General features: G+C 34.9%; 2 protein-coding genes across 8 annotated transcripts in view; both read left to right on the top strand.

Annotated features, from left to right (window-relative positions):
• The first annotated feature begins 2,514 nt into the window (after positions 1-2,514).
• Positions 2,515-3,134, top strand: LOC108971072 (signal peptidase complex subunit 1). The gene is made up of 3 exons (XM_018936893.1): positions 2,515-2,625; positions 2,682-2,828; positions 2,889-3,134. Exons 1-3 carry the CDS (start codon positions 2,602-2,604, stop codon positions 3,000-3,002), a joined length of 285 nt encoding a protein of 94 aa, XP_018792438.1. The 5' UTR covers positions 2,515-2,601; the 3' UTR covers positions 3,003-3,134.
• A 359-nt stretch (positions 3,135-3,493) lies between these two features.
• Positions 3,494-8,482, top strand: part of LOC108971056 (anoctamin-1) — a 21,850-nt gene continuing 16,861 nt past the window's right edge. For 2 of the 7 annotated variants that reach the window (XM_018936858.1, XM_018936855.1), the window contains exons 1-2: positions 6,418-6,516; positions 7,233-7,332. In XM_018936858.1, coding sequence (XP_018792403.1) covers positions 6,508-6,516; positions 7,233-7,332 — 109 coding nt within the window. In that variant the 5' untranslated portion in view covers positions 6,418-6,507. Of the gene's footprint in view, positions 3,740-6,417; positions 6,517-6,922; positions 7,082-7,232; positions 7,333-8,482 lie in introns of those variants that run through there. The other 5 variants (XM_018936857.1, XM_018936856.1, XM_018936859.1 and 2 more) reach the window with 5 other exon arrangements.

Genomic DNA, 8,482 nt, shown 5'->3' with positions numbered 1-8,482 from the left:
ACTAATTAATATTTTGAAGTAAAGAGCGGAAAACATTCAGGTCAATTGAGAAGAAAAATTATGGATTCCCAATCAGTACAACTGTCAAGTGTTATAGAGGTAGAATGACTTATGGCGGTGATACCACCGGAAGTAATATTCCCTCACTCTTTTATATCCTCTCTGACCGAAAACGTGCTTCTGATGAAGTTCATCAGTATGGGTAATTTTATATTTGCAGCCTTTGAAACGGCATCCAAAAACTCTCGACCAGTAGTTGTATTTATTATTCTGTAAAGAGTCTTGCGTTCACACAGAAGATGTTTTAGTTTCCTCTTCAACTCTCGGTATCTATCTCATCCCGCATCGATCGATTGTACATAGCAAGGTATGCAGTTTGTTTTCTCTCTATCACGATCAGTTTCAACGTTTTTGAAAATGTTTCATCATGGAAACTGAATTTACTCACCATTATTATACGGATACCTTCTTTGCCCATCCTGGCGTTAAGGTCGGTCCCATACGTTCGCTCCAATAGAAGACATATTTGGTCCCATTGTCCCTCTCTTCCATCCAAGCCTGTTCGCAATGCAGTGTTGTGTTGAAGAACTTCGCTTTGATGCGGATTGGGGATCCACCGGAGTGGATGCCAGGCCTCAGCCACGGAGTCTCTTTCCCACCACGAATCCCACATCGAATTTGCGCTCCTTTATATGGCAACTGTAGTAAATGACTTGTACCTACTTGTCTCACTCCTTGTTCCGTCCATCGCAAATCTGGGACGACGATGTCAGCCTTAATCTTACGAGGACTGAAACCTGCTGGGCAGCGACAGCTTTCCATTTAAATGGAACCGGACATTCCATGTGCATGGCCTTAAAAAGTAATACTTAATGCGTTTGCCATGGTCGTCATCAAAAGAGGGGTTTCTCGTCCGAGGCTTTTGATGATTTTTCATTGGGGCATTTTTTACGTGCCGGGTCCCCAAAGCAGCACACTACCCTGGGGAGAGATGGTTCGCCTTCTCACTTTAGCTCGCCTTCAAACGGATGATCTTTGGATACCCAGAGGATACTTGGTCCAAGACCGGAAGTCGTGAGCTGCTTGCGCCATATGTAAATGAATCGTTAATGGTCACTCCCAAGTGAATGCCGCTCAAGGAACTTTCCTCATCCTCTGTCCTCTCGATCGGAATATGAAAGCTTAATCGATTATTTTTATTTTTATTTTTAAAACAACCACAGTACAGGCATTTTTTGAATATAAAATATGGTGTCTAGGGTTGTGCGAGTAAAAGAATAAAATAAAAGATTTCATGACTGACCCCAAAACATTTTTAATTATGAAGATTCTAAATTGAACATTCGAGGAAAAGTGGATACGATTATCATAAAACAGCGTTTTAGGAAGAGGAAATAAAATTTGTCTGAAGAAATTACTTCCTTAATTGGGGTTGTCCGTTATTAGATTTACTCGTATTGAGTTTCCACGTTTGTATCTGCTATATATCGCACAAATACAAACACATTTATATATTTATATATGAGAGCCAAAGTAATTGCCATAAAATCCCAACGTCAAGCGGTCAAGGTTATTGTAAAGTCCATCCAAGTGGATTTCAAACGAAATTAGTATAAACAATAGCAATCTCTGCACACCCCACATAAACAATATATAATGTGTAATTACGAAATATGTGTAAAACAATGAAGTGTGTCCAATTGTTCATCAATACTAGTTTGCCCAGCACTTCAATTTGTGGCTTACGGAGTAGACGTCACTTTCATTGCTTTTCCCTCCTGCAATCAATGCAGTGTTTACTGATCAACAAAAACAAAAAACTCCATTAATTATTATTATTTTTTTTTTTATCCGCAAGGTGACTTTGCTGGAATTATTTTGTGCATACATGCGTGTGAACTTGTTTCTATGTAGAGATTTATGTCAATTACACTTCAAACTTTTTTCTATTATTTTGTGTGTTAACTGAGCGTTTGCATTACAAACAAGCAGTTGAACACGAATTTGTTTGCAAATCAAATTAAAAAAGTAATCACGAAGTCATTTTGATTCAATTTGCCAAAAGCGCCGACATCAGTTTAAATGCTTGCAATCTCTTTGATACATACATATGTATGTGCCTACACAATTATTGACATAAGTGCCTTTTACAGTGATCAGTATTTAAACGATAAAGACGATAAAACGTTAAACAACTATAAAATTAAGACAAATATTGGAATACTATATACTTGTATATATAATATTTGAAGTTTACATGGCAAGGGGTGCGTGTGTATAAAAATTAAATAAAATAATATGCAAAAAAGTTTGTAGACCACCCCAAATTGACTGATAACACCTTGTACTTATTATTTAATCTAATTTATTATGGTTATTTTTGTTTAATTTAATTTTTATTTTATTTATGAATAAATGTCCAAATCTTAATGTCAAAAATCCCAGCATTCAAAATGTTCACTGTTTTTATCGTAACGGCAGCCCTACAAACTTACCGGTCACCATTGTGAATTCACGCCGTGAAAGAAGAAGCAAATGTTGCTTTGATTTATACAGAAATTGACGACGTAGCCAAAAACAAGTGTTAATTATTTCTACAAAATGTTTAATATTCAAACGCATATGGTAAATATAAATTTTTATACATTTTAAACAATGTTAACATATATTCTCTACAAAAGGACTATGAGGGCCAGCACAAGGCGGAGAAGTTCTCACGCTTCATTATTACACTTTTCGGCATTGTCGGACTCATCTGGGGTGCTATCATTCAGCAATTTTCGCAAACTGTCTACATTCTCGGTGCAGGATTTCTATTGGCTTCTATTGTGAGTATTTTAAACTAATTGAAAAGCTGTATTTCGTTTACACAACCTTTATTCCACTAGATTACTATTCCACCATGGCCAATATACCGCCGTCATCCCTTGAATTGGCAAAAACCACGTAATATCGAAGTACCTACAAGCAGCGGCGATGAAGGCAAGAAAAAGAAGAAATAAACACCGATGTTTATGGCATATACTGTATTCCATATATAGCTTTTAGTAATGAATTTGTGTAAGATTAAAAATATAACAAATTAAGAAATTAAATTTCAGTAATGAAATAAAAAAAAAAAGAAATTAAAGCAAGTGGATGATAGAAATTTGCCGTCAGTGTGAGTTTTAACGAACATTTAATATGTGGATCAAGAATAGGTTGGTATTGGTGGTGAAACATATACCTTTTTTAGTTTTAAATATTGTATTTTGAATTATGTTAGTTAAAAGGAATGTAATCTTCAAGCGTTTTTTAACGTGTTTGGCTTTGTTTTTATTTTTATTTATAAAACTAAATTTACTGTCTACAGCACCACCTTGCGGCTGCATGTGGCAAAATAATTTCTTCTACAGTTGGTAACATCAGCAAACAGCTGAGTGTGCAACAACAAACCCGATTTGTGTTGTTCCCATTTGACAGTTTTCTCTATTACTCAGTTTCTTCACAATTCATTAATTTTCTTCCTCATAACTTTTGCATTACTTACCAGTATATATAGAAAAATAAAACGAGAGTAAATATTAATTAACAAATACGAAACTTAAGTAGCTGTGAGTGCGTCAAACAACGAGATAATGCAATGTTCTAAGTCGTAATATTAACACAGATACGGGCAGTGCTGTTTTCCGGATAAACGCATATAGTGTAAAAATATTAAATTTCTAATGACTTCAGCGTAAATCCTCAGTCAAGTAAGGTCAATAATAATAACGAAAAACCATTAACTTCATTATTCTACTAATAAACTAACAAACTGCAACTGCTAGATACCGCTAACATAAAATATAAGTGTAAATATTTTAATAAAACATCTAGTAACAACCGACAATAATGCTTCTTTTGGTTACTGAATCATCGCCAATGTCTATTAACATATGGTTAACAAAAAAAGCAAAAAAAAAAGACAAATCAAATAAAAAGTGACACATACATTTAATAATAATACATATAAGCTATCCCCAACTTCCCACACCGACTACTTTGATTGCAACGGAAATAGCATCAGTCCAACAATAAAACTATAGTCTCTTACAGTAGTGCTATGAAATTTAGGGTGTGGAAAACGGGTGAAGACACTATTTACAAATCCATTCAAAAACACTTGAATACATACGTATACGCAAAAATATACACCATCATATTTACAAAGTTTTGCGTCGTATCCTTGAATGAAAGGAGTGCGTCGCGCAAACAAATGTCGTTAACAACGTCTTATATAGGTGCTACTAGACTTGTGAGCCGAACGGCATACCTATATACATATGTATGCCTACATACATACCTACAAAGTAACATAGCGCGACTTTTGTTTGTGCCTACGGTTATAAATTTGAATATCCAACTGCAAAACGAAATTCGCCCTCTTTCGCGATGCGCCGTCTCAACACTCTGGGCCAGACCACCGAAAAACAATTGACATGCGTTTGACTTTTGCTTTTTTGGCTTTGGCCACTTATAAATGGTCGTTTGTCACGTTGGCTGTTGAGACTCATGGCCTAGCAATTCTACTATTACCGTCTCAATTACTTGATTTATTTTTCAAATTCAGTGATATTATGCATAGTATATACATATGTATACATGTGTAAATGTGTTTGTTCATATGCTCAAGATTACAGGTGCTTTCTTGTAGATAAACCAATAGTAAAAACATTTCCCGATTATTCAAAGAACGTGATTTTGGGCAATTCATGGAATTTATATAATAATTTAGAATGAGATTATTGCGGATTAGGAACAATAATAATACTATAATTGTACTTATGTGATTGGTGTGGATATTTAGACATATCAACATTGCATTAAAATTAACAAATAAAATTATACTAATTTACATCAATTATTAAGATAAAAGTTATATAGCATGTATACATTCCTTAAGCGACTCCAACAGGGCATTTTGAATTAATGTAAAATTGTATAGCCATTGTTTTATTTAATTCCTTAAACTACACATTAATCCTATAAATTAGCAAATAATCCTTTGAAGTTAAATATTAAATTGGTTTACTTATATGCACACAACTGTTTGTGTTATTTACTTCACTGCACTTTATCATAAACACGCTAGTAATCCGAAATGGTCAAGGTCTACATATGTACATAAATATATGCAACACATTTTTTATCAACAGCCGCATATTAAAGATATAGTATTAAGTTGTACCATAATTTGGGTATTTTGTTATCGGTACTAAACCAAAAAAAAATCGTATGATTAGATAAATACATATTATATAAACCTTCAGTCACCAGCTGAGCTTAGCAGACTATCAACATTATTTCTTTAAAATGCACATTACCAACACACACTCGATTTACAGTCATGAATACCCTGATTCCAGTTCAAAATTCTAAGCTAAGAACAGGGGGTTCCGCAGGGTGCTGCCCTCTCCCCCCCATATTTAACCACCAGACGAATTTCCATCACCTCATACGCAGAGGATTGTATGATATTGACGTCAGGGTCCTAATACTTGGCGACCATATTCATGACCGGAATGAAGGAGTATAGACTGGATCTTAATATTGCAGTCAATGACATTAAAATTCCTACTGTTAACAACCCTAAGATTTTACAGGTAACAATCGATAGCCTGCACTATTTCGCTCCACAACGACCGCAAGTATTGCCAAAGTACCGACAATGATAAAGAAACCTTATACATAGATTCCTTACAAACAATCGGCCGGGTGGTTCAAAAACAGGCAGAGTCACCTCAATTTAGTGGAATGCCGATAAAGAAGATTGCACTCTGTACAATAATATTTTCCTCTTGATATATTACAAATTATTAAATTTCCAGGAATGGCCCTATTTTACCACCACAAACTCCTCCATTTCATTAATTCACTCAATTTTCCCCCTATACAAAAATTCTCGCTGTTCGCCGCGGCGTATACCAAACACTTCAAATAAATCATTCCAAGACATTTATATGAACGCAACAACAATACTTTTTGTATACTATGCTAAAGACGCTGCGCTAACGTACTTAACTGAGAACGAATGCCCTAGCATGATACGCTCGGTTGAGTATGACCCGCCAAGAGACAGTGGTGAGCACAATGAAAGCATTTGAATGAAAAGATCAGCAGTGAGCGAGTGAGTGAGTGTGGTTAATGAAAGCAAAGCCAAAAGCGGCATCAATTGTACAACAAACAACTGTAACAAGTAGCAGCGTACACGCCAAACGACTTCACAACAACAGCTGCGACTGCGTCCCAAGCGCTACACTTGACCACAAAGCCAATTGGGGAGTGACGCTGGCTTCACACGCTGATGACTATGTGGCGTCGCACGCCGGCAATGTGTCGGAGCATTGGAACGCTTTGAAAATAAAATGTACATTTAGTAAACCCGCGACGGCTTGCGTGTACGTTTGGCAAGTTTCGAGTGTTGTTGCTAGCGGATTGTTTGCGCCGGTCTCGCGTGCGGGCTACGTCAACCATACACTGGTCTATATGACTGTGGTGTGTATAGTGTGTAATATACTTATAAAGTGGAATGACAAAAACAAAAAGAACTAATCCGGCACATGTTCAATTTAGTTAATGATGCCATTCTCAAAATTTTAAAGAAAAAAATATGAATGTGTAAAACTCGTGTGGCGCAAAGCGTATTCAATATTCCTAAAAGTGATAAATTATAATAATATTTGGCATATGGAGCACAACCACTTGATGCTGCAGCGCCTCAGAAATCAATGCTCCTCCTCAGCGTTAACAAGTGTTTACAATTAGCTCAGTGTGCCAATTTTTCCTGTTCTTTTTTTTTTTTTTTTTTTTTTTTTTGGTATGTGAATCATCCAAAAATATACATAAAAATTTAAATAAACCGTTGTGCGCCTAATGCGACTTCCGTTGATTGTTTTTTCAGTGAATTAGACTTTGCTGTTGATGATGATGGTTAATTGGGTGGTGATGATACCTACAATGATACACAATGTGTTGCTCTTGAAAATGACAAAGTGTCTGCAGCTGTGATGATGCTATTGTGTCCGACAATCGAGTTGGTGGCGCGAGTGTGACTATGAATGTAAACGAGTAAACGCTACATTCATACGCATCATATTTTCTATAGAAATTTCATAGAAATTTGAAAAAAGTTAAAAAAAAGTGCAACATTAAAAAAACAAAAACACAACATAATTACTATCTTCATTTTCGGCTTTTTGTTTCAACCACAGCACTGCGATTGTGCCGAATTACGTGTTGACGTAGTGCGTATAAACTGGCCTGGAAAGCAACTCGACCTCAACAACAAAGCAACAAAAATGTATTCGGCGGGTAATTAATGCAAATCAATGGCAATACACAATGCTCGCAAACACATGCATATAATATTAGGTGTATATGTGAAACAAAAACAATTTTACGCACAAATGAATTTTTATTTTATTTTCATTGATTTTATTTAGAATTTTACATACATAAAATATTATATAGTACTTTATAAGCGATGTGTTGTTGCAATATTTGTTGCTTTTGCTATTTTGCTAAAAATATTCTTTTCGCAAATGCTTACATACATTATGTACATACATACGTTACACAAAATAAGCATTCATTGTAAATTTTTAAAAAGCACGCCGCTCATACATACATACATAGCACAGACGCATATATAAGCACTTTTGAATAAAAAGTAATTTGTATATGCATATTTTCAGTGGCTTTCTCGCGGATTTCTTATATAAGCCATCTGTTCTTTATTCATCGTGTATATAAAAATTATAGATACAGCTTTTATTGTTATATGTTAAGGTGTGTATTTGCCCTTCCTAAATGAAATTCTACTTGGTGATCACGTTCTCTGTACATACATAGCTACATATGCCTTATCTTACATTTATATATTTTTAATTATTTGTTTTAAAACTTAACTGAACTTCTAACTGTAAAATCAAGCCCTTTGCAGAAATTGTATGCCGGAAATACGGATGATTTTCGAGAAGATGATAGAGAAATTAGCAGTTAGCGTGTTTAAATCTCAATTTGCGGAAGATGTCTTCAACTTTGAGGAAGTTTTCTCTTACAAATATATAATGCTGAAGCTTTTTTGCCAAAAATTGTGTGAATATGTTACCTCTAACACGCAAAAAGTTAGGTTAAAGCTCAGCTTTCAGTTTGGGATCATAAGAAAATAAATAATATTATTAAGAAGAAATAAAAAAAAATGTTTTAAAAATGCTTGTTCAAGGTTTTAGAGCTTACATACCTTTTGTGCAGATCGCACTACTATAGCATATAGCTGCCATACAAATTGAACGTCCATAATTCCGTTCCCACCACAGTCGGGTCTACGTTACCAAAACGGATCCATATTTTTTATCCGGTCAAGGACTGTCAACTTGTCAGAATTCTGCCGGTACAACAATAATAACCAATCAAAATTAAGTTTTCGTAGGATTTTTTTTTTTTTTTTTTTTTTTTTTTT

Source organism: Bactrocera latifrons, unplaced genomic scaffold (genome assembly GCF_001853355.1).
Source record: "Bactrocera latifrons isolate USDA-ARS-PBARC rearing strain unplaced genomic scaffold, ASM185335v1 scaffold_32, whole genome shotgun sequence".
In the NCBI taxonomy this organism is placed as follows: domain Eukaryota; kingdom Metazoa; phylum Arthropoda; class Insecta; order Diptera; family Tephritidae; genus Bactrocera; species Bactrocera latifrons.
The sequence above is the reverse complement of the archived record's forward strand: the minus strand, read 5'-3'. Positions and strand labels throughout refer to the sequence as shown.

What these genes read in the sequence shown, in the direction of transcription:
- LOC108971072 (XM_018936893.1), top strand. Translation starts at nt 2,602, where the DNA reads ATGTTTAATATTCAAACGCATATG. An exon ending in TTAATATTCAAACGCATATG is followed by an intron (nt 2,626 to 2,681) that starts GTAAATATAAAT and finishes TCTCTACAAAAG; the next exon opens with GACTATGAGGGCCAGCACAA. An exon ending in GATTTCTATTGGCTTCTATT is followed by an intron (nt 2,829 to 2,888) that starts GTGAGTATTTTA and finishes TTATTCCACTAG; the next exon opens with ATTACTATTCCACCATGGCC.